Source organism: Lissotriton vulgaris, chromosome 4_2, assembly GCF_964263255.1.
Source record: "Lissotriton vulgaris chromosome 4_2, aLisVul1.2, whole genome shotgun sequence".
Taxonomy (NCBI): domain Eukaryota; kingdom Metazoa; phylum Chordata; class Amphibia; order Caudata; family Salamandridae; genus Lissotriton; species Lissotriton vulgaris.
Window position 1 is genome coordinate 2538384 of NC_141692.1, and position 26635 is coordinate 2565018.

A 26635-nucleotide genomic window follows, 5' to 3' on the forward strand; every position below is an offset into this window, starting at 1 on the left:
TTGTTAAGTGGTTTGGCTTGTGTGGGGAACCTGGTTTGCAAGTTTTTAAAAGTCAAATCCATGATTAGTTGGGTACTTTTTAAGTGTCAAATACACCCTTGGTTTTTTAGGTTTTTGGGAATTGTTCGGTCCTACTCTGGTCATGGGAAAATATTATACACAGGGAATGCTGGTTCTAACTACTTACTATGAGCTCTACGCTTTTCACAGATGCATCAATATGTGCAATTCACAAACATAAGTAGCAATGATTATAAAGGGTCACAACCTACAAGAAAGTGCAATCATTCAAGCATAATGAAATTTAGCAGCAAAAAGCAGAATTTACTGTGATATGGAATAAAGATTGTGAAAACACCATCATATAGCACATTGAGACAGCAACAAAAGTCAGCATTCAGACATTATGCAGTTGCATTAATAAACCGGCACCACAGCATCACATCATTGCAACATCAAATACCTTGCAATAATTTCAATACTACAATGAGAACAAAACTGACAAAGGGAAAATAATGCTATTTTGTGACCAGCGGAAGTCCTGTTAGGTACACGGGACTAAGTGATCCCGATAGTCTATCAATATTGGCTCCTGGAGAAAGAAAACAACAATTCTTTTTGTGAAGAAAAGGAATAACTTGAAGAACTAAAGGCCCCTCTTGCCCAAACTCAAGCTACACCTGAGATCCCAAATCCAAATCTTTTCCTAACATCCAAAATGCACCCCATGTCACAGCCAGGGGCCTAACATACCATTGGTGTCACACAAACTGTCCAAGCTAACATCTCCTCTCACTTCTTTCAGACATCAGCTGTGTTTATCATACTCGGCCCATGTATACCATTTTTGTCATGCCCAGCGGTCCAAGCGGTGAGGCCTCAACCCTGTATCACACCCAGGGGACAAGCGTGCCATCTGTGTCATGCCCGGTGGTCCAAGCGATAAACAATATTCATCCTTCTTAGCTTGCTAACTATAAAAAAGTGACCTCCGAGGGAACGCCTCGAGGCCACCCTGTGACTACTCAGTTCGGACACATGATAAAATAGGTAACATGTCAGATTTTTGTCAGTGGCAGGGCGCTCTGTTGAACTTTTTGTGCTTCTTCTCAGTTTGGCATACCCAAAATGCTGGGGACTAAGGATAAGATGTGGTCTCTTACCCTTCTGACGATGGCTTCAGGATGAGTCGCAGCCCTGTTATTTTCTCATCTTCCTTGCTACGCAAATGTGAATCCATCCAGGCAGGGTCCCCTGCCTTCTGCTGCAGTTGAGATTCAAGGCACCTGTTAGACTTGGACCTTCTGGCCAGTTCACCCCTAAACTTTTTGCCTTTTAATATTACATAATTATATTGATTTCTGGTCTTGGCGCACTTTGACAGTGTGTCCCAGTGTAAAGGGCGTGCGCTCTCTGAGTGCGTGTGTGAGATTGGCCTGCCTCCCATAGGAATGCATGGGGGATATGTGTGTCCATGGTAGTTACTGATGTGTGGGGAGTGCAGGGTCGAGTTTGGTATGTGCGGACTCGTGTGATTAAATGCTGTGCGATGATGCGCGCAAATTTAATGTGTCTAGTGTGGAAGTGCCACTTCTAGAAGTTGGCATGTCTGTGCAGTGAATGTGATTTGACCGTCTGGCTTGTGATTGGCTGGAGCTGGCTGGTGCGCCTGGCTGCAGGAGTCAGGATGGGTCTGTCCCGGTGGTGAATGGAGAGATCTGCATGTTGATGGGAGGGAGGAGTGCACCTGGGACCTGAATAGGGCTGGGCCTTCCCTCCACAATTCTGGCTCCACCCCACTGTGGTGTGTCTGATGTCCCTGACCCATCCAGTGAATAGGCAGAGAGGCTGAGCAAAACAAAGTGCTCAAGAACCAGTTGCGGCTGGTTCACCCCTTGCCTGCACCTTTGACAGCAAAGGATTCCTGTGTATAAAAGAGGGGCTGTGACCCCATGAAAATGTTCTTGTTTCCTGACTTGAATCTATCAGGGGCGTGTTGCTGCTGGGGCGCGGGGGAAGGCTTGCCTCCCTGGGCCCTGCCCAGCCCCTGGATTGCTGGAGGACTTCTTTCTGGGGCCCCTTCTGCCTGGCCTGAGGATGGCTGGGAGACTTTCCTTTCCCTAAAAGCCTTGTCCTGTGTTGCCCTGCTTGTTGCTGGACCCTTTTCTTTCTTGAGGGGTCATTCCTGGGGGGGCTTGGTGGTCTCTGTACCCCCCTAGCGCCTAGGGAGCGATTTATCTCGATTTATGGGCAGAGCGCTGTCATTTCCACTGAGTGAAACGCTCCTGCCTTTTATGTTCCTAACGCGGGTGCCCACCCTGCTTATTTGCGCCTTAGCGCCTCAGTGGGTGCCCACCCCATTTCTACTTTTATTTTTCACTTCGAAGGAGCCTACCCCTCATTCTCTGCAGAGAAACGCCGCTGCTGCCCAGCCACAGCCGCCCGGAAGTCAGGCAAACTTGCCTGCGACAAGGGCGGGGCCGGCGGCTGGGCTGGAGGAAGCCGGAAGTGGCGCGAGCGTTGCAGGGCTCCCATGACCAGGAGGGAGCCCCGGAAAAGGAGTTGGCCCGGAGTCCTGCGGCTCCACCCTAAGTCCTGGTCCCGAGATGGGGAGATGGGGGGACCGGGTGAAGACTGGCGCATGCAGACGGCGGGGCTCCCATGAGGAGGGAGAGCCTCGCCATCGCTGTAGACGATTTCCTGCGGAGCGGGGCATGAGGCAATTGCCAGTGCCTGCCCCCGCCGCAACTACAAGAGAGGAGCCTTTTCCCCCGCCAAGAGCCGGTAAGCTGGGAAGGCTGGGGCAGGGGGAAGGCCACATGTGCACCACAGCTTGCAGTGGCAGGCCGCCCTGACAGCGGCTTCTTTTCAGAGCCCCATGGCTATTGCGAAGGGGCTGACTTAAGGGAAGGGGCCTCGTGGGAGTCCCCCCAGGCACCAGAGTGGTGCCCTGTTTCAGAGCAGCCCCGGATGGCATCAGGCCGCTCCACCGATGGCTATATTTTTGTCTTGAGGGCTCGTGGGGGTCCTGAGGTCCCGGGGGCCCGTGTTCCCCCCAGAGCCATGGCGCTCCACCGATGGGAGCAATTATTCCTTGTAGGGCTAGAGTGGCCCAGGGGAAGTTCCAGGCCCCACTATTGCCCAGAGCCTAATGGCTCCAACGATGAGCATGTGTTGATTCAAAGCCTAGAGGGCTCCCAAAATGTGCTGTATTGTTCTAGAGCCTAGAGGGCTCCAACGTTTTGGCACAATGTTCTTGGGACCAGTGAGAGCCCCTGCCACAGTTTGATTTCGCAGCTGCCCAGAAAGTAGTGGGCAGCTGCACCGTTAAGGTTTTTCTTCCTAGGGACCTGTTCTTTTGGACTCAGGAGTGAGTCGTACTCCTTCGTCCCTACTTTAGGCCTTCCCCAGTTGCTCAGCACTTAGTGCCAGCTGCGACGTTTAGGCCCCAGTTCTTGTTCTCATCTGCCCTGCTATTAGTGGGCAGCTGCCACGTTTAGGTCTTGGCGCAATGGGGCAACCTGGACTTTTGCTGCTTAGGCAGCAGCCCTGACTCTGTGGACATAGACGATTCATAAAAGGGGGTGGTGATGAACAGAGTGTCTGAATTATGCAGACCAGTCTTACCCAGTCCAAAGATCAGGGCTTAATCCATCACCGTTTTTTTAGCTCACTGCACCATCCCAGCTCAGAACTTGGCTATATGCAAATTAGTCTGACCCTGGCCCAGTGCATCATGGCAACAGGGCAGACTAAACTACCAAGCCAATTAATTTTGGCCACTATAGGTGTGGCAGGGTATACTCAGACATGAGTCCCTTTCTCACTGCACCATCAGGATTCAAGCAAGCCGGGCCGAAGAAGGCTGAAATGCCAGAAACCGGTCCCCGGTAGCTTGTCTCCTTTCTGGTGAAGAATTGGCTTGGTAGTTTAGTCTGCCCTGTTCCCATGATGCACTGGGCCAGGGACAGACTGATTTGCATATAGTCAGGTTCTGAGCTGGGATGGTGCAGTGAGATAAATAACGGTGATGGATCAAGCCCTGATCTTTGGACTGGGTAAGAGTGGTCTGCTTAATTCAGACACTCTGTTCATCACCACCCCCTTTTCTGAATCGTCTGTGGACATAGGGCATTTGAGCCCCTTCCTAGATGGCCAGTTGGCCAGGGGAGGTTGTTACATTTATAGGGTGCAGACCCTAATCTGATTTATGTGCTAATGCTTGGGGTGTTAGGAAATGAACTGTGTATACTATGTTTTGCGCTCCCTGTGGTTGATGCCTCTAGATACAATTTATGCATAGGAGGTTGTTTTACCTGTTTAGGTTTATGTTAGAGAGATTATACTTCCTTGTGTGATTTGCGCCCCTAGTGTAAGGTTTACTTAGGTGGTTAAGGTCTAATGTAGTTAGACTTGTGGATACTGTGTATGATGGATTTCATGTCACAGACTGTTGTAAAGTGCAGTGATGATCAGTGTTTACTGGCTGTACGTTCCATGACCTATTTTACTTGTCTTATTTAATTCACTTTTCCAAGTTATCTATTTTACTATTTCTCTACCAAGTGTCCATGTGGCCCTGTCAGGTGTACATAATCCCTTGTAAAGATTGCCGATGCCAGTTGGCACAATGTACATCCTGTGATTACTATTCGGGTGTGTTTTGAGAATACAACGGCTATTTTTGATATAACCATGTGTGAAGTTCCTTTTGTGGGGGGCCTGGGATGTTATTGCTGGTGTGTGCATGCCCAAATACTTTACACATTGCCTCCGGGATAAGCCTGACTGCTCGTGCCAAGCTACCAAGGGCGTGAGCAGGGGTTATCTTTGGCGTGTAACTCCCTTACCCTGACTAGAGTGGTGGTTTCTGCCTGGCTTTGGCTCAAGCCTCAGCCAACCAGAAATCCCATTTCTAACAGTACCTACCTGGCTCACCAATATTTTGCTTGAATATGCGAAGGCTTATTTCCTTAGGCTATTCCCCTGAAATTGGTGCCTCTATTTAACATTCTTAGAAGGATAATATTCTTAGGGTCTACGAAAGGCACTGAGGAAATATTTTTAAGTGGTGTTCCTACAAAGGTCTTCATCTAATCACTGGTGAAGGGGGTAGTATTCTTGAGTTCTTACAGAATTTTTTGTTAAGTTGGAACTCTCAGTTTTTTCCCTCCTCTATAGTCAGTGGGCAGGTATCAAAGCTTTTAGGGTCCTTTGGTTTCACATCTTTAATGGAGTTTTCACCTGAGGAGAACGGTGATCCATTTAATGGTACCTTTAGTTTTGCGCTCTCTACAGAGTCCTTCTTTTGAGCCTCTCTCCTTGCTTTTATTGGTGATTTTTCTGTATAACTGCAATTACTACACAGAAAACGTTTGTTTGCCTTAAAAGCCTTTTCCTGTTTGTGATAGGGCACAGGCTTGTGTACCACACAGGTGATCAGTGGAAGGTATCTTGTTGGATTTGAATTGTGTATTTAAGTAAAATTATAGACCGCTGTCCGGCTGGACATGTCACTCAAAATATAGAATGGATTCTCTCTATATTTATTGCTTTTTCTTTTATTTTTGAATGCATGGGACCGCTGTTGTTTGAAAGACACTTTCTAAAAGTGGCTTATCTTAAATAGTAATGTGCACTTCATCCTTACCAGTAAAAAGGATTTATCATTGCCATTCCAAAGTTATAAAACATGACTCTTCACTCCTTTCTAACCAGGAATTACACCTTAAGAGTGTATTAAGGAATTCCCGATCTCAATCTATGTGAGGAATAGGCCTCACATTAGTGAAAAAAGAATATAGATGTTTTTCACTACAAGGACATGCAAAACATAAATGTACATGTCCTACCTTTTAGCAACATAGCATCCTCCTCCATGGGCTACATAGGGCCTATTAGGGGTGACATATGTGTAATAAAAGGAAGTTTAAGGCTTGGCAAGGGGATTTTAATACCAAGTCAACCTGGCAGTAAAAGTACACACACAGGCTCTGCAGTGGCAGGCCTGAGACATGTTTAAAGGGCTACTTGTGGGGGTGACACAATCAGTGCTGCAGACCCACTAGTAGCATTTAATTTACAGGCCCTGGGTATATGGTGTAACACTGTACAAGGTATTTACAAGTAAATATAAAAGGCCAATCGTGGATACACCAAAGTTCCCATTTTTAAGAGAGAAGCATATGCACTTTAGCACTGGTGAGCAGAGGTAAACTCCTCAGAGTCCTAAGGCCAACAAAATTTATCACAAAAAGAGGAGGTAAGCAGGCAAAAAGGTTTGGGGGAAGTCCATCCTAAGGCTGACAGGTCTAACAGTATGGTGTAGGATTCTGTGTGTCAGTTTGAGTATTGAAGTCAGTCGGATCCTTTTTGGAAGTCCCAGGTTTAGCAGGGCACTAGAAGGAGAGCAAGAATAGTTTCACAAACACTAAGTTTATCGCCTGCATTCCTGAGGCTGGATGGTGGAAAAACCCTCAATGCTTCACAAAGTATACAACACAATACAAAAACATTTGTTGTCTAATCTATGAGAAGCGCTATTGCAGATGGATGAGATAAGTGTAGAGTGCACTCAAACCACATTATCTTGCATAGGAATATAAGACACCCTATAAGATACATTTGCAATAAGAATTATCCTTGTGTGGGACGTCACAAAAATGAGATTTACAGTGTCTGTGTGGAAGAGAGATGCTTACCAATGTAAAACAGCCTGCTGTGAGAGACCCAAATGAGATTCTCACAGAAGATAGATATAGTTAGATATGCAGAATGAATTGTGTGGCAAAGCTCAGATATGAGGTGTTAGTGATGAACACCAGAAACAATGTTTGTGTGTGAAGCTTACATATGAATACAGTAGGTGGAAGGTCGCAAATGAGAAGTGAGTGGGATGCAGTAAAGCACAAAAACGTTGTTATATGAGAGGCTCACAAAAACTATAAAAATGACCAAACTAGTAAATATGCCTCATGCAAGGATTTTTCTAGCCAACATATTGAGCATTTAATTGATTGTATTGTATTGTATTGTGGCATACTTATATAGCGCAACCTGTCACCACCAAGGGCATCCTGGCGCTTTGACCCGTACTCAATGAAAACAATAGCTCAGCCTATCCTGGGAAAAAGATGAGTTTTTAGAGCCTTTCTAAAAGATAAGAGATCTCCAAGGCTTGATACAATAATTGAAGGTGTGGAGGACTTGCTCAAGACTATGATGATTTATTTACAAGAGAAATTTGGAGTTGGGTATTAACAGTGAAGTCATCTTTGGGGAACAGTTATTGCGACCAAGAAAAAAGGTCAGATTGGCAGGGTAACTTGGATATGGATGGGGATGCTTCTGAATATGAGCCAAACTCTGCTTCTGAGCATATCCAGGAGGAGTCTGGAGGTCCCTTACTGGAGAACTCTAGTCCCCCAGGGAATAGTTCTAGTGACACAGGGGGAGGCCCTAGAGGTATGACTCCCGTTATTCCTCCTGGGAGGGTACAAAAGGTTCAGAGGAAGTCCAGGTCCTCCTCAGTTAATTCAGCCTCCTCTGCCACTTCAATAGGGACTTCCATCTCTGGCAGAAAGTGGTAAATGTTTTAGAAAGGAAATACCACCTGCTCAAACTTTAGCGAGCCAAGCTCAGAATCAAGAAGGAGTTAGCCCTAGATTAGGACACCCTAGAAGTGCAGAGGGCTAGGAAGAATTTAGTATTAGAATCCCATGTTGGCAGGACTAGTGAACCTAGAGTAAGGGAAGATCCCTTTGACACTTGGAACTGGAGCAGGATAGTCCCTCCTTTCCAGGAGGATGATGACATCCAGTGGGTTACTGCTTTAGAGAGTGCCTGTAAAGTTCAGGAGATTCCTCGGGGGCAGTGAGCTGCTATCCTTTACCTTTCCTTTGCTAGCAAAGGTAGAGACAAACTCTTGACTGTAAAGGGAGAAAATGCAGCTTTTCAAGACAAGTGGAGTGCCCCCCACACTACACTGGAAAAGAAAGGTGAGGTCACCTACTTAGTTCACCTAGGTACTCCAAGAAGTCCCCACAGGGTGCATCATGTGAATCACGTGAAAACGTTTATCGATCCGTCTGACATGAGGATGCTCATGGCCTCTGATGAGGGACAGGAGGAAGAAAGTGACCCTCTCCCTGATCTTCTCTCTCGGACCCTGTTGATGGATCAGTTGAAGGAGTAGTCTTGGCAGACAGACTCACTGACCAGCAGCAAGCTGATTACAGACATGTTCTCAATCAGTTTATTTATTTTATTTATTTTACAGACTTGTAGAGCGCATGGCTGCCCATAGGCGTCCCAGCGCTGACAGACAAGAACCTAGTGAGAGATGTTTTATGGGAACAGCCATGTTTTAAGTGCTCTACGGAATGTAAGAAGGTTAGGTTGTGCTCTGAGGTTAGGGGGGAGCGAGTTCCAAAGTTTGGCAGCGTTGAGGGAGAACAGTCGGCCGCCTGAGCGGGCTTTTCTGATCCTGGGAACTGAGGCTAAATTGCAGTTGGAAGAGCGGAGAGTTCTAGAGGTGGTTTGGGGTCAGATGAGACTTTGGAGTATGGGAGGGGCCTTGCCGTGCATAATCTTGTGGGTTGTGCAGAGAGCTTTGAATTGAATTCTCTCTTGGATGGGGAGCCAATGAAGGGCCTTCAAAGACGGTTTGGCTGAGCAGCGACGATGGGTACCTGTGAGAATGCGGGCTGCCGCGTTTTGGGCCGTTTGGAGTTTTGCTAAAACTTTTTGGGGGGCGCCTAGGTATAGGGCGTTGCCATAGTCTAAACGAGATAGTACCAGGCCGTGGATGAGGAGTTTGCGGGATTGAGTCGGAAGCAAGGGTAGAATTTTTTTTGCCGATCTTAGCAGACTGTGACAGGTTCCAGCGGTTTTCCGTGCTTGGGCTGAGAAGTTGAGTTCTTCGTCTAACCAGATGCCCAGGCTCTTAATTTCTGGTTTGGACACAGGGGGGGGGGGGGGGGGGGGCAGGGCTGACGGCCATATGTAGATGGAACTGTATAAAGATTTGTTGCCTAAAAACATGATCTCAGTTTTTTCGTTGTTCAACTTGAGGTGGGAGCTGCTCATCCATTTTGTTATTTCGATCAAGCAGGTATGCAGGTTGGGAATGGAGAGGTCTTGCTGGTTAAGGGAGACCACAAGTTGAGTGTCGTCGGCATATGTCAGGAGTTTGATGCCATAGGGGGCGACGACCTTCTCGAGGGGGGACATATAAACATTAAAAAGGGTTGGGCTCAGAGACGAGCCCTGTGGTACCCCGCAGTTGATGGCTGTGGGTCTGGACGTAAAGGTGCCCTCTGTCACCTGGAAGAGTCGGTTTTTGAGGAAGGATTCTAACCAGGCCAGAGCCATTCCTGTGACTCCAAGGTGTTTGAGTCTTTGGATCAGGATAGAGTGGTTGACGGTGTCGAATGCGGCGCTAAGATCCATGAGGATCACTGCCACTGATCCCCCTGAGTCTATGATCTTCCTTGCCTCTTCGACTACCGCCAGTATTGCGGTCTCGGTGCTCTGGCCTGGCCTGAATCCCGTTTGGGAGGGTCCCAGTAGTTTGTTAGACTCGAGGTATAGGGAGAGATTTTGGTTAACATGTTTCTCAGCTATTTTGCTGACACCTGGGAGTAAGGAAATTGGCCTGTAGTTGCCGAGTTCTAGTGGATCAAGGTGGGGTTTTTTGAGCAATGCTTTCACCATGGCTCTTTTCCAACTGGGGGGACAATGCCTAGGGAGAGTGAGTCGTTGATAAGTTTTGTCAGATTAGTTTCTTGGTCTCTTTCTCTGACACCCAGTCAAACCACCTGGTGTAGCCATGAAGTGGACACAGGTGACAGTCTGCCTCTGAAGAGCAACATTTACAGACAGCCTGACCATGTCAGAGATTGCACCAGAAAAGAATCCCAAAAGATGCTGGAGTTAGAGGGGGTCATTGAGCCTTCATATAGCCCTTAGGCTAGCCCTGAAGCCATTGTACTAAAAGCTCATATCCCGGATGGTAAGAGAGAGATTAGGTTTTTTGTTGACTATTGGGATCTCAATGCAGTCACTAGGACTGATGCCTATCCAATTCCTGGGACAGATGAACTGATTGATACTTTGGACTCTGCCAAATGTGTCAGTACATTTGACCTCACTGCTGGTTATTGGCAAATCAGACCTCACGAGGATGCCAAATCAAAAACAGCATTTTCAAACCCCAGTGGGCATTATCAATTTATTGTGATGCCTTTTGGTTTGAATAAAACCTTAACAGGTCTAGAAATCTATAGTGCAGCATATCTAGATGATATATCTGCCTTTAGCTCCACCTGGGAGGATCACCTGGTCTACCTCAGAAATGTACTCCAGGCTACTCGAAGCCCTGCAGAAGGCAGGCCTCACTATGAAGATCACATAGTGCCAGATAGGGCAGAGTAAAGTTGTGTACTTGTAGTTGGAGGCCAACTTCCAACATTGGAGAGCAAAATTTAGACCATCATGGACTCGGCTGCTCCCACTACTCAGACTCTCTTGGGCCTGAGTGAGTACGACAGAAGGTTTGTTAAGGGCCATGGATCCATAGCAACACCCCTTAATGATCTCACCCCAAAAAGAATGCCTAAGAAAGTTCAGTGGACAGTTAGCTGTCAGAAGACATTTGATGATCTGAAACAAGCCATGTGCTCTGCTCTAAATCTGCAATGTCTGGTGCTAGAAGTATGATCCCATGTACTGGGGGGCTCCTTAGGGGACCCCCATGTACTCCCGGTAACAGTTTCTTAGGGTCTGCCAGCAAGCTAGTACTGCTGCCAACCACAGATATGATTCTGCCCTCCTGTTGCTGAGCTGAGCTTAAGCAGGGGAAGGTAGAACAATAGGTTTAATGTCACAGGAATTGTGACCCCCTCCGAGACAGGATTTAGTATATTGGGCTGTGTTGGGATCGCCTTCCAGGCATCCAGACTGTTATGAAGGGCATACTTGAGTCCCTCTTTGCATACTCAAGTTTGAGCCAGTTCAGGAACCCTTGTTTCCTGCTCTGGTGAGAAACTGGAGTAAGGCCAAAGGACAGGATCATCCCCTCTTCCCAGACCCTCCTCTTGGAGGGACCGTGGTGAAGTTCTAACACTTTCTATAGGGTACCGAAGTTCTCCACTGTGGGAGGGTCCTCATGCTCATCGTAGACCAAGAATCACACCTGAAACCAAGACAACACTCTTCGACCGTCTGGACACTTGAACTTCATTGGGTTTTGACTGGGCCCGAGACTGCATCAAGGGAGAGCTTGCTGCTCCTGGTCTTGCTGTCAAGTCTTCTGAGTCGTCTGTGTCTGTGCTTCATCCAGGTTCTCCAGAAGGCCTGTAGGCATCAAGGACATCCCTTGCATCTGCAGGCACCGCAACAAAGCTAACTGGTCCGCTGCTCCTGTCGTTCTGCGGGCTTCCCTAGGCCCAGCAACACAGGTGGTGGTTCTGCAGCTCTCTCGAGGCCTGACCTGCCTTCCCTGCAATTTTGAGGACACTATCCCTCGTTGGAGCCACTCGGACTGAACCCCTGTGCACCCCATGTTCTTGCCATTGCCACTGCTTGTTGGCTCTGTATTACAGAGATCTTCGGGATACAATAAGCTCAAGCCTCCAGAACCTCATCCACTGAGGATCAGCATCCTCATTGCATCCTCTGCCACCTGGGCCTCCATCTTTGCTGAGCTGCCTGAGGTCCTCTTGTGACTCCTGTGCCTTCAGCCTGTGGGTCCTCTCAAGGTTTTCCTTTGCTGAAGTGGGTTCTCCTGCTTGCTCAGGGCCTGCTCTGATTATCCTGCTGTTGGTGAGTCCCTTGGACCTTGCTGGTCCCAACGTTTCCATCATTTTGCTTTCTATGCCAATTGCGGCTACCAAGGCTTGTTGCTGCTCCCGCCAGACACCAGACACCTGGACACTGACACCTGATGTGGGCCAGCTCCTGCACAGCTCCTGGTCTTCTTCAGCATTGCCTGGTCCTCACAGCTGCAGGGACAAGGTAACGGTCTTCACTCCTAAACCTCCAGGCATAGGTGGGCGTTGTGCTTCCATGCCTCCTGGTCACTTCCGAGTGGCAGAGACTCTGTCCCCTCTGCTTGCAGGTTCTCCTCCTGAAGAGTCTAGTCTTGGATTCCACCGAACTCCTTCACAGGCTTCTCCAGCGTCAGTTTCAAAGTATTCTATTGTTGTCTACGGCAGGTTCCGACGTCACTTCACCCTATGCACCTGGCTTTCCTAATGCAAGTAACCTGATTCCAGGTGGGGTGGATCTGCAACTTCCCAACTTCGAAAGGGTTTCTTCTGAGTCCTCTGGGATGGGTTCTTCTTCTTTAAAACTGCAACTGTGACTTCTCCATTGACTTCCATTGGGCACGTGGCTGTATTTCCACTCTGCACACAGCCTCCGGGGGTCCTGGGTACTTACCTTGGGTGGTTCCTTGTGTCCCCAGCTCCTCAGAGTATTCTGGTTTGAGTCTCACTCTCCTTTGCAGTTTATATTCCACTTTCTTAGTATATGGGTTGGTCGTCCCCTGGAGACCAGTGTATATTCGTGCTACTAACTTCATTATCTTGGAGTATTCTTGTGTGTATTATTGATATCTCTGGGTAGGAGATATCCAATTTGTTAGTGATTGTGTTGCATAATAAATAGACCTGTTTTTATAAACACTGTGTGGTTCTTTTTCATCTAATCTTTACACTCCTTCAAGATAAGCCTGAAGGCTGCTCTCCACAGCTACCACTTAGAGAGCTTTCTATGGTTATCAAAGACCACTAAAATCACCGTAAGGGTTGTCTGGATAAGTGCAAGGTGCATCACTCCTGAGCATACACTGTATACTAAACCAGCCTCCTACAACCACCAACACCAATTCTCCATTGTACTTTTCCCACCAGGATACAAGTCCTAAAAAAAGAAGTGGGGCACTAACCAAGTTAGGCAGTATGTAAGTGACATCACATCATGTGACATCACAACCTCACAGGAAGTGCTATCACAAAAAATTACATCAGATTTAAGACTTCATATATGTTAAGGAGGTCTGTCATGAGTACATTTGAGCATATTACAATATTTAACAAATTAGACCTTGCGTCGGATTTGTACCAAAAAAGTGTTGCAGCCCCAGCGCAAGATCTAGGCCTCAGATTACACTTTTATTTATTAAAACTCTGCCAGAAAGAAATTGGCAACAAGGAGAAACGTGGCAGTGTATCTGTTCTGCTGAATTGCTTGCAAAGTCTGCATTCTAAAATGTCTTATGACGTTAAGGTGCCTGCTGCATAGATCTTTAAGTACCCAGTAAATCTGAGGGAATAATAATGGTAAAATAACTCTGGAGGTTAATGCACTTACTGGAGAGGCAGGTGTTTTGTCTAGTTCCAGTTTTGTCAAAGTAGTATGGAGGGTTAATGTGCCTCCCACAAAGAACATCATGTGACAGGCAGATGACGGATCTTTGTTTTATATGGATAGGCAAGTAGGTTATTGCTTTTAACACAGAGATCCTTTTGTTACTTACAGTTCATAAATTGTAATCCTTCTATTATAGCACACTGAACTATGAAGGAAAGTAAATGTAAACTGCTCAAATTGTAACCCTGTCTTATGTAGCCCATCCAGTAAATTGATTTTAAAACATATGCTTTATTGCCAATGTGCATTTGTGATGTAAGGCGCTCAGACACCCTGGATTGGGTTGAGTGGTGCAATAAAAGAAATCAGACAAAATAGTTTCATCTAAATTGTTATTTACGTAAATATTAGGACAGACCAAAACATCTGACACTCAACATAAGTGGGCTCAGACGGTGTCTGATACTAATGGTTTTCATGTTCCCTGGCGAGGTTCAACTGCTCAAAATATACATTTCACCAAACATTAGCATTTGAGCGGCTAAATTACGCAGTCAAAATAACTAAGTAGGGCCGGGTCGGGGCTGAGGAGGTGCAGCATGCAGACAGCAATTAACAAACTGTCTCTCCTCCTTTGTCCTAGAAGTGCAGAGAGCAGGCGGGGAGGACGAGGTGTGAAAATTCCTGGGGGTTTGCAGCACAACAAAAGGGAGGGGCCATCGGCACATTAAAGGCTTTGACAAAAGAATTTCCCCTCTCCGGTCTCATGGGCATAGGAAGTGTGGGGGACGCGGGGATATATCCCCCCCAGATTTTGTAGTGGGGGGGGGGACACGGGGGACAAGGGTGGGGGGGACCAGGGGACAAAAGAAGTTCCCCTCTCCCTTCTGTCAGTCGCAGGGCCATTGGCACCTCAAAGCACTAGTGCTTTGAGGTGCCAATAAGTGCTTTGAGGTGCCAATGGCCCTGCGACTGACAGAAGGGAGAGGGGAACTTCTTTTGTCCCCTGGCCCCCCCCCACCCTTGTCCCCCGTGTGTCCCCCCCCCCACTACAAAATCTGGGGGGATATATCCCTGCGTCCCCCACACTTCCTACGCCCATGAGTTTGAGCCATGGTTTTCTGAAAGCGGACTGTGGAGACAGTGAGACTTACTTGCGTTTGTTGCTGTAGCCCGTTGTAAGCAGCATGCCCTTCCCTCGCGGTCACCCCGTACCATAGCCAGGCCCACGGCATGGCAGGCCAAGTGGAACTCTAAAGGGAGAGTCCGGGAGCCGGTGGCACGTCTCCACCACCTGCCCAATGATGCCCAAATGTAAAGCGAGCCGAGCCGAGCCCACCTGCATAGGTCACGATGACGTGCTGGGCAGGAGGCGATCCTATAGAAGGTGACAGGGGTCGTGAAGGCAGCAGTGACCCCCAACAAACAGAGGTCAACGGGAACCCAGCCCACATGCTGTGCTGGCGGCCGCCTCTCACACTGGCCAGCCCAACAGTGAATCCTAGGCGGAAGAGAGGGGTCTGCTAAGGACGGCATCAGGTTTGAGGTGACTGCATGTGCTGCAATCGGCGCCGCAGGAGGGGAGATGCTGCCTGCCTGCGCCAGCACCGCCCACATGAGGAGAAAAGACTGCGCCCATCCTCAGACCCACTGGGTGAGGACTGTGCCTCGCAAACCCCCCGACGCACTCCACCACCCAGAATGAATGAGCTGGCTACACACACCAACACGCGCTACCCTGCACGACTGCTTGTTGCCCCTGAAAGGAAAAGGCGAGCAACGGAGCGCATGTGAGACTTTAAAAGTGCTGCGCTTCCGCCATACCGGCAGTGGGGCCTGTCTAGCACCTAAATGCTGGCAGCATTCACCGGATCCACGCAGCAGCGTCCTTTTATCTCTTTTAATATTTTATACTGAGTTTTTGTGCCAATGATTTTTTTGTACATTATATTGATTGTATTATAAATGTGCTTATAAGATATCTTGCATATCGAATAAAAGCTTATGACTGACAGACTGAAATCAAGAAACGGTTGCCCCCCACCTCTAACGCCTGTCTCTACAGCCACCAGCAGCAAGAAGCGACACTTGCGAGGAGCGGGCGGCCGCCCTTGCTGAGCCCTCGCTCGCCTCTGCAGCGGCTCCAGTGAGGCCCCTGTAGGGGAGAGAATCCACTGCATCAGGGCCACTGCATGGATGTTGCAGCAGAGGGGCCAACAAGCATAACGCCTGGAGCGTGAGGCCCCTCTCACCAGAGGAAGCAGAGGTAACCAGCAGGTTCAAAGCCAGCGCCACCTAGCGGTCTCATGCCTGCAACGCACCTGGTGAACCAATGCAGCAGTCTGACGCAGGCCATAGTGGACCAGCCCCAGCGCCCAGAAGCCAGCAGCATCGCTGCTCCCATGAGGAGCTCTGCTTGAGATCAGAATTGCACTGAGGCCCAAGGGACCAGTACCAGGAATGAGGTGTACCTCACAGCCACACTCCTGCCTCTCCAAACATACAGGCAAGCAAGTATCGACCACAACATCTTTGGAAGGAAGGACCGTACCACTAGTGACGGCGGGCGGTACTGCAGACAGTGAATCGCAGCCCCATCAAAAGCAAGGGCAGCCGATCCACAGGAAGACTGGGTGCATTGTGCGCCACCTCAGTCACATTTAGACGTGGCCTCAGAGAGGGATGTTGGGAAAGTGGCCCTCAGCACCCTGCAAGTGAGAGCGGCAAGGACATCCTCAGAGACAGCAAAGTCTCCAGATAGCTGCCACACCTTGAGACACAAGGAAGACTGGTGCCAAACACACACCACCGGTGGTTGCTCGACTCTACTTCAAGCAAAGCCACTGTGACACAAGCCCCCACTAGCAAGAGTGGACGACCAATCAGAACGGCAATGTCTCAAGGGAGCTGTCCCCACCGACAGCGCAAGAGAAGACTTGCGCAGAGCGCGCAACACACGTAGATGACAAAACGCCATCACTGGAGGAGAGATAGCATCCCTTACTCCTCCCAATGTATAGACACCACCTCAAACTACACCCTGGCACACAACGCGCCAGAAGAAAGCACCCCCCAAGAAGATGACGGATGGCCCTATGTCAGATGCACACAGAGAGCAGCGCCTGTGAAATGGACGCACGGACGAGCGCCCAGGATACAGAGACATCTCCACAAAGAAGTTGCTGCTGAACGCATGTAGGAGAGCATCCTTATCTCCACCGCCACAGCCAAGCCCTGCAGTGGGGCGAAGGCGACACAGAGTGTCTTCCCTCGCACCACCTCAGGATGGAGTTGGCAGTGACCCATGACAGGCAAGAAAGGAGTCGCACACAACATGTGGCAGACCGCCAAAGCGGCAGGCGCTTCGACAAACGGTGACATGGCCTCGGACGTCACGTCGACCAGCAAGCCAGGAGCACATTACCCCAACTGACCAGTCCGGACAAGCTGTAGAATCCACGCATAATTGACCAGACACCAGGCTTAATATTTAAGTGGTCATTTATTTGGGGTTCAAGTAAACATCAGTGACCCCAGCCACAGCAATGGCCCCGGCGGGTGACACTTCCACTCCGTCAGGCGCTCGGCTTAGAACGCTGGTCGCGGTGACATTCGGCATGACGTCACCGTGAGCCGCTCCAATGTCAGCTGAGCTGCCGGGGGAGAGAAAGAGTGGAAGATACCACACATCCCCCTCCCCTGCGGAAAGAAACCATGAGCATAGAAAATAACAACCAAGTATTACAGAAAAATTAATCATTACATACTGTACAAAATGTCTGGGTGGTTTGGTCATTCTGTGGCTAGTCCTTCCACCAGGTTGGAGGTCCGACCACCGTTTCTTGGGAAGGAGACCACTGTTCCCCTCGGAGTCGCCCTCCCTCTCACTGCCTCTATCTGAACCTTGACCGGGTGGGCAAAATTTCACTACTCTCCCCAGGTTCCAAATCTTCCCTTCCTGGGTCGTTACAGCATTCCTGAACAATTTTGTGATCTTGGTGGGCCTACTGTATCCTGACCAACTTTCCCTGCCAGTGGGTGTCCTGATCTTAATGTCATCACCTACTTTGAAACCGGCCTCCCGTGTAGAGTTAATCCTGTCGAATCTTTCTTTCCTCTCCCCCATTGCTTTTTCCTGCCTCACTAATCCTTTCGCTTCTTTGGAGTGGTCCGACCACCCCTTACGCCACCCCATCCACCCTGGTGATAGTTTGGTGTTGGGAATCCTTCCTCGGAGCATTTTGAACGGGGTGACTCCTGTCGTCTGGTGCGGGGTGAACCTATATGCTTCAATGCGCCTCCAAACTTCTTCCTTCCAATTCATGCCGCTGGCCTTGGCTAACTGAATACTCTCCTTGAGGGTCTTGTTAAAACGCTCTACCATGCCATTTGTCTCTGGATGGTACAGGGCACAACGCTTGTGTGTGATTCCTCTCTCCCCAAGGAAATCCTCCATCTCTTTCGAGCACAGTTGTACTCCATTATCTGCGAGTAGACTGCTGGGTAATCCTTCCTTTTCAAACAGCACTTGAAGGAACTTGATGACGGTCTTAGTTGTGATTTCGCTCACTACCTTCACTTCTGGCCATCTGGAGTACAGATCCATGAGCACCAGAATATAAGGCGTGCGCACCTCTCCTGTCAATGGACCAACGATATCCAATGCCAACTCTTCCCAGGGTCCTGATGGTGGTGGTCTGCACACCATTGGAGGTGTCAATTGCCTCAGCACTTTGTCGCTGATGCTACACGGGATGCAGTCTCTCGCCTTCCTTTCAATCGCCAGGTCCATGCTCGGCCACCAATAGTCTTCTCTCAGCCTTTGTTTGGTCTTGGTGATGCCCAGGTGGCCATCGTGAGCCATGTCAGTAAGATTCTCTCTCACCGTCACAGGAGGTACCAACCTCGTCCCGCTGAACAGACATTCGTTGACCACGGACAACTCATCCTTTACAATTCAGAATGGCCGAAGAGCCCCCACGCGTTTATCTTCATGTTTCCATCTGTCCATTACTCTCCTGCACACCTCATCCAAGACTCCGTCATCCTTAAGTGCACGCTTCCAAGTTTCTTCACCTATTGCTCTCCGGATGGCACAAATATTTTCCCTTTGGTGATCATCCAAATCATCTTCCATTCTGTCATGCGCCCTCTATCATACACTCCAACTCCTTCACGCATAGGTGGCGGCACAGTCCTCGCTCACACAGTTGGCTCTACTCACGGTGCAACACTTCTCTGTCTTTAGTTGGTTCTCATGTGAGACAGCTATCGCCGCTGGTGTCAACCTGCCGCCGCTCTTTCGTCGGTCATTCGCAGCCCTTCAGTCTGCTATTTCCGCTTGCGATATTTATCCTATACCGAAATTTTCACTTCAGTAGCGTGTTGAGGTCACTGAGTGAAGATGACCCTCGTTGCCAGTGTAGAATCCAAGCATAATTGACCAGACACCAGGCTTAATATTTAAGTGGTCTTTTATTTGGGGTTCAAGTAAACAGGAACATTAGCGACCCCAGCCACAGCAATGGCCCCGGCGGGTGACACTTCCACTCCGTCAGGCGCTCGGCTTAGAACGCTGGTGGCGGTGACATTCGGCATGACGTCACCGCGAGCCGCTCCAATGTCAGCTGAGCTGCCGGGGGAGAGAAAGAGTGGAAAATACCACACAAGCACACCCGAACGAAGGCAGAAGCCAGCGCCAAAGCAGCATCGCCTCGAGGTCCAAGCACAACGCCCTCGAAGAAAGAAGAGAGTGACAGCCCTATCACCCCAAAAACCGGTGAACACAGGTGGGCTGAACAGACCAACAAATATAGAAGACAGAGGAAATGCACAGCTAGCCAAGAGCATACCTGACATGCCAGACAGCTACCAAAGTGGACCGACGTCCCTGGATACAGCTTCACAGGAGAACCGAACGTAAGCCGCAGCAAGCACAATCCGCGTCTCATCCCAATGCTTCCCCAGGCGACCGTCAAACAGCATCCCTGGATACAGCCTCACGGGAGAACCTGTCATAAACCGCAACAAGAGCAAACCGCGTCTCATCCCAACGCTTTCCCAGGTGACCGCCCATTCCAGAGTGTCGGCAGTCTACGTCAAATGGCATCCCTGCTCCCAACCGCAGATGCCATGGGTGAAGATCAGCACAGTGTCTTTCCTAACACCACCTCAAGATGGAGTCGGCAGTGGCCCCAAGTCAGGCAAGAGAGGATCCACACACTCTACGTGTCAAGCCTCTACCGAAACTCAACCTCAGCAAGGCGAAGACACATGGCTTCCAAGTCGCTACTGACATCCAACTCTCCCAGCAAGTCACCACCACCTGTCATCCTGGTTCACCACATGGCTGGCAACTGCCATCATGCCAGCCCTCAGCTCATGCATCAAACACCACTCCCAGAGTATTGATAGACTGGAGTCCTACGCTGTTGCCACACCAACCGACAAAATAGACCAGAGACTTCGTACGAACTTGCCATACCCATGAACCGCGGCAGCGAGAGCATGTATCGATCCAGACACATCCACTCTCGAGGTTTGTGCGTGGGACTATAATTGGCTCCTCTGTGGTTCTGCAGCTGCCTCCAGTCGGCACACAAGCGGCCCCAGCGCAGCTCTCCTACAGTCCTGCAGCAATCCTGACAACGGGCCTCCCCAAGCGGGAGAGGGAAAAGAGACTTTGCCCCACGACAGGTCATCGGTTGCAGCCAAGATGTTCCACAAAGACAATTTATCAGGCAACACCTCCACGAACCGGCATCACAAACTCCATCCATGCTCATGACGCATCCCATTGAAAGAACTGTTAGAATTCACCATGGACCATCACCGACGTCAGCAAAGTGGAAGCCTTGCAAGACTGCATGGCATGTCATCACAAGTGAACTGACGGTATGCAGCGGATGTCTCCAAGCTAGCGGCCGTGTCCTTAGCACGTCAGGTTAAACTACGAGTGGCAGCCGAGAAGGTCCTGATGCAGGCAGAGTCATCAGCACACGTCTGACGTCTTCCTGCCACCTGTCTCAGAAGACTGATAGACCCTGTGGTGTTTAGTTAATTGGTTATTTTGTCCCCACAGGTTGGACTAAAGTTTTGGTTGTTCTTCAATAAAGTTGGGGAGGAATTTAGCCTCCTACGGGACACGTTCTAGTGTCTGGCAGGAAGCTGAACTTCCAGCCACTCCCCTGAGGGCTAGACAAACTTGCACCCCCACACGCATCCATCACGGGTGTCACGAGTGACATGGCACCGGGCAATAAAAGGGCCTGGGTGCACGTGCTCGTGGCCAGTTACTGCACCAGATTATTCAGTGTCCGTGTCCGGTATTCTACACCATGTGGGTCTGAGGCCCAACATTACAATTGTAGCACCGTCATGAACTGCAATTAACATTGGATGGAGTTGGCAGTGACCCATGACAGGCAAGAGAGGAGTTGCACACTCCATGTGGCAGACTGCCAAGGCGGCAGGCGCTTCGACAACCGGTGACATGTGCTCGGACGTCACGTCGACCAGCAAGCCAGGAGCACATTACCCCAACTGACCAGTCCGGACAAGCACCGAAACGAAGGTAGAAGCCGGCGCCAAAGCAGCACCGTCTCGAGGTCCAAGCACAACGCCCTCGAAGAAAGAAAAGAGTGACAGCCCTGTCACCCCAAAAACCGGTAAACACAGGTGGGCTGAACAGACCAACAAATAGAGAAGACCGAGGAATCGCACAGCTAGCCAAGGGCATACCTGACATGCCAGACAGCCACCAAAGCGGACCTACGTCCCTGGATATAGCTTCACAGGAGAACCGAACGTAAGCCGCAGCAAGCACAAACCGCGTCCCATCCCAATGTTTCCCCAGGCGACCGTCAAACAGCATCCCTGGATACAGCATCACGGGAGAACCGGTCATAAGCCGCAAGAAGAGCAAACCGCGTCTCATCCCAACGCTTTCCCAGGTGACCGCCCATTCCAGAGTGTCGGCAGTCTACGTCAAATGGCATCCCTGCTCCCAACCGCAGATGCCATGGGTGGAGATCAGCACAGAGTGTCTTTCCTAACACCGCCTCAAGATGGAGTCGGCAGTGGCCACAAGTCAGACAAGAGAGGATCCAAACACTCTATGTGTTAAGCTTCCACCGAAACTCAACCTCAGCAAGGCGGAGACACATGGCTGCCAAGTCGCTACTGACATCCAACTCTCCCAGCAAGTCACCACCACCTGTCATCCTGGTTTACCACCCGGCAGGCAACTGCCATCACGTCAGACCTCAGCACATGCATCAAGCACCACTCCCAGAGTATTGATGGACTGGAGTCCTACGCTGTTGCCACACCAACCGACAAAATAGACCAGAGACTTCCTATGAACCTGGCATACCTCTGAACTGCGGCAGCGAGAGCATGTATCGACCCAGACACATCCACTCTCGATGATTGTGCTTGGGACTATAACCGGCTCCTCGGTGGTCCTGCAGCTGCCTCCAGTCGGCACACAAGCGGCCCCAGCGCAGCTCTCCTACAGTCCTGCATCAATCCTGACAACGGGCCTCCCCAAGTGGGAGAGGGAAAAGAGACTTTGCCCCGGGATAGGTCATCGGTTGCAGCCAAGAGGTTCCACAAAGACAATTTATCAGGCAACACCTCCACGTACCGGCATCACAAACTCCATCCATGCTCATGACGCATCCCATTGAAAGAACTGTTAGAATTCTCCAAGGACCATCAGCGACGTCAGCAAAGTGGAAGCATTGCAAGACTGCAAGACATGTCATCACAAGTGAACTGACGGTATGCAGCATATGTCTCCAAGCTAGCGGTCGTGTCCTGAGCACGTCAGGTTAAACTACGAGTTCCAGCCGAGAAGGTCCTGATGCAGGCAGAGTCATCAGCCCACGTCTGACGTCTTCCTGCCACCTGTCTCAGAAAACTTGTAGACCCTGTGGTGTTTAGTTAATTGGTTATTTTGTCCCCACAGGTAGGACTAAAGTTTTGGTTGTTCTTCAATAAAGTTGGGGAGGATTGTAGTGTCCTGCGGGACACGTTCAAGTGTCTGGCAGGAATTTGTACTTCCAGCCACTCCCCTGAGGGCTGGACAAACTTGCACCGCCACATGCATCCTTCACGGGTGTCACAAGTGACATGGCCCCGCGCAATAAAAGGGCCCTAGTGCACGTGCTCGTGGCCAGTTACTGCACCAGATTATCCAGTGTCCGTGTCCGGTATTCTACACCATGTGGGCCTGAGGCCCAACATTACAATTGCAGCACCGTCGTGCACTGCAATTAACATACATATTTTCACAATGGCCCACAATCAGCCCGCAGTTGCTCTTCTGTAAGAGAAGAAATACAGCAATTCCAAAAGCACGACGTGTGCTTTACATGTATTTTCTTAACGGAGCACGCCTGCGGGCTGATTGTGGGCCATTGTGAAAATATTAATGTTAATTGAGTCACGCTGGCTTTAAAGGTCATTCAATAGTAAGTAGACAGTTGTATACCAGCCATTTGCTCCCAAAGTGTTCACACAAAATAAAATACCAATGCCTAGGAGCACACGATCAGGGTGCTGCTGCAGCTGCTTGCTGTCTGAGTCACTTAGTGGTTGCTCCATCACTGAGACACAGGTTGTGTTGAGGTGTTAGATTTCGGGGTCTCTATTTGGCATAGGTAGGTACCTGTGACAAATAGGGACCCTTGCGTCTAGTCAGGCTAACGGGGTACACTCCTAAAATAACCCCTGCTCACCCCCTTGGTAGCTTGGCACGAACAGACAGGCTTATCTCAGAGGCAGTGTGTAAAGCATTTGTGAACACCTACAGTAATCAAGTGACAACACTACAGATGGACACCACACAAGTTTTATATAAAAAATAAGTATTCTTTATATAGATTTACCACAAGACCACAAACGACAAAAATCCACAATACTGTACTTAAAATGGTAGAATTAGCTTATTTCTCTTTGGATCTTAAAATGAGACACTTTGAGTCAATGTACCTTAACCGCATGCGTGCGGCGGCTTTTCCCACTGTGTGCGGCATTTTTTAAATTACCGCGATACATGACAAGCTCAGCTCGTCATCAGCACACGGCAGGTAACGCTGATGACGAGCTGAGCTCGTCATCAGCAAGGAAGGGATTAAGATGCGTAACGCTTCCACAACTAAAGTGTTGCAGGAATGGTGATGCAGTAGTAGGTTATGCATGGAAGATCCGGTGCAAAGAAACAAAGATGGCGTCTTCTTCTTGATGCGACACGCTCCTCCGATGTTGCGAGATGTCTTGACTCGATGCAACGGCTGCAGCAGCGACACCCTTGTTCAGTGATGCGACGACAGCAGCTGCGGCGGCGGCACGCTTCTTAGTCGATGCGAGGCGCTCCTGCTATTCGATGCGACGGCTACTGCGGCGACACCCTTGTTCAGTGATGCGACAGCAGCGGCTGCGGCGGCGTCACGGTTCTTCGATGTTGCGAGACGTTTCTTGTGATGTGGTGCAATGTGACAGCTATAGCGGCGACACCCTTGTTCAATGATGCGACTGCGACATGCTTCTTCTTCGTGAGTTGCGCTTCCAGCTCCTTGCGACACGCAGTCTCTCAGAAAGCCCAAAACAGCTGCAGGCACTACCAAAGAACTCTTGGGGAGCTGGTGGTTGAAGTCTGTTGTCCCTGAGTCTTCAGCAGGAGGCAAGCTCTTCTCTCAAGTCCTTGGAGATCCTTACAAGTTGATGAAAGTACACAAAGTTCCTCTCTCCTTTCTTTGGCAGTCAGGCAACCGCTGCAGGCCAATCCCCCAAGCAGCACTTCAGCTTAGGGATAGTCTCTCCTCAGTCGCTCTGGTTCCACTCCTCAGCAAAGGTTTATTTTTGCTGTCCAAAAGTGATCCAAAGGTCTGGGGTTTGGGTCCCCTCCTTTATACACAGTTTCTCTTTGTTCTCTGAAGGCAGCGAGGCCTTTGCCTAGTCCAAACCAGTTCTGGTCAGTCCTGGAGCACTCTGTTTACATGACTCCTTCTTTCCTTTCACAGTGCAGGGCAGAGACATCAGACGCACCACAGGAGGTGGAACCAGCATTGTGGAGGGAAGGCACAGCACTAATCAGGTCCCAGGTGAAACTCCTCGCTCCCATCTAGATGAAGATCTCTCTATTCAGCACTGGGCTGATTCACCCTGTCTCCTGGACTCCCCAAGCCCCTATCACTCAAACTCCAAACAAGGAATACACAACCTAGCAAAGGCAGGCATGGATAGTTAGACAATAAAATACCTACTTTCTATTTTCAGAACCCCTCAAAAACATCGTCCAAACTTATCCACCAATGAACTCCAAGCACTTCGACAACTCTCCTCTAATTGCAACCTAAAAATGTGTAAAGCAGACAAAGGAGGAGCTCTAATAGCCCTAGATACTTGCTACTACAATCAACATCTAGACATTCACTTGAATAACCCAGATCTTTATATGCCTTTGAATACTGACCCTACCTTTGAATTCAAACAAGTTTTGATTACTGTCGTTAACAAAGCTGTCTCTTCTGGTACCATCACAGAAAGAGATAAAAGATTCCTCATAAGCATGCCACCAAGCCACCTTTCAGACCTATAGTGAGCACATGTGACTCTATTCACGAACCTACGGGCAAGTACATTGACAAACACCTACAAAGGTCTGTGACAAGCATGTCAACATATATACAGGACACTACAGATTTCCTAATTAAGCTTCAAAATATCAACATTCCACCTGATCAATCTGTTATCTTATGTACCATCGATGTGAACTCTTTATACACATCAATACCTCACAATTTGGGATTGGAAGCGCTAGAATCTGCTCTGGTACAAAGTCAAAAATCTACAGATTTACACATTTTCATCATGGAACTAATGCAATACACGTTACATCACAGTTACTTCAAATCTTCCACCGGTCAATTTTACCAACAACTATCTGGAGTTGCCATGGGAAACTGTGCAGCTCCAGCATATGCGAACCTATTCATGTACTCATTTGAGAACCAACATATTTTGAATCATCAGATGTGGCAACCATACCTACAGGCTTACTACAGGTATATCGACGACATTTTCCTTGTTTGGAAAGGTAACGAAACACAACTAAAACAGGCCATCTGCGATTTGAATCATGTGGACGATCGCATCCAATTCACATACAATCTTGATTCCAAATCCATATCTTTCCTTGACGTACAGATTACTCTATCCAATAATCAATTTGTTACCTCAATATACACCAAAACCACCGACCGCAATAATTACCTTCATTACCGGAGTTTCCACCAACCCAGCTTGAAACGCCACTTACCATACTCGCAGCTCCTGCGGGCCAAAAGAATTGCATCGACACCAGAAAAGTATGCACAAAACAGCGCTATGATCATCACGAAATTCAAACAACGGGGTTACCCAGAGGAACTTACCCAAGCAGCAGAAAATAGAGTTTCGAGTAAACTCAGACAGGAGCTACTGAAACCCAAAGAAAAGCCAACAGACTCGGATACCCGTGTTGTTTTAGTTTCCAAATATTCTACGCAATCCATCAAAATCAAACAGTCTATTCGCAAGCACTGGCAAATGCTACAACTTGAAACAGATTTCAACAAAATATTTGACAAACCACCTATTTTTGCACACCAACGTTCTAAAAACATTGCATCCATTTTGAAACAATCTCTAACAACAGAACAACCCATCTACAAGGGTACCATACCATGCCACAACTGTGGCCACTGTAGCAGCATCATTCCAGGGAACTGTCTATCACATCCTACCCAAGGGACACCCATCCGCCTTAGAGTCAATGCTACTTGCGACTCTACAAACGTTATATATATGCTAAAATGCCCGTGTGGCCTCCCATATGTGGGCAAGACTGAACGTAAAATTAAAATAAGACTAACAGAGCATCGCAGTAATATACGCACAAAAAATCTCAAGTCCTGTGTAGCGGCTCATTTCATTCAGCATGGTCACAATCCCAGCCAAATTCGCTTCCTCATCTTGGAAGTAGTGGACAAATACCCACACATTGACAACAACAAAAACTTGCTTCGCCGCGAACTATACTGGATACACTGTCTTCTTGCCATGCATCCGAAGGGATTAAATGACAGACTGGAATACAGTTGTTACCATTAGAATACTTTCCAGTATTGTACCTGCTCATTATGTACTATGAACTGCTATTTGCCTGATCTCCCTTATAGCTTTCACCTTACTCCTTGTAGTTATACCTTCCATT

General features: G+C 48.9%; 1 protein-coding gene across 1 annotated transcript in view; it reads left to right on the forward strand.

The window, feature by feature from the left end:
- The window catches only part of LOC147718090 (E3 ubiquitin-protein ligase TRIM39-like), a 148900-nt gene extending 143588 nt beyond the window's left edge, over positions 1-5312 (forward strand). The window contains exon 8 of the mRNA XM_086919241.1: positions 5182-5312. Coding sequence (XP_086775367.1) covers positions 5182-5312 — 131 coding nt within the window. The remainder of the gene's footprint in view (positions 1-5181) is intronic.
- Positions 5313-26635: the final 21323 nt, after the last annotated feature.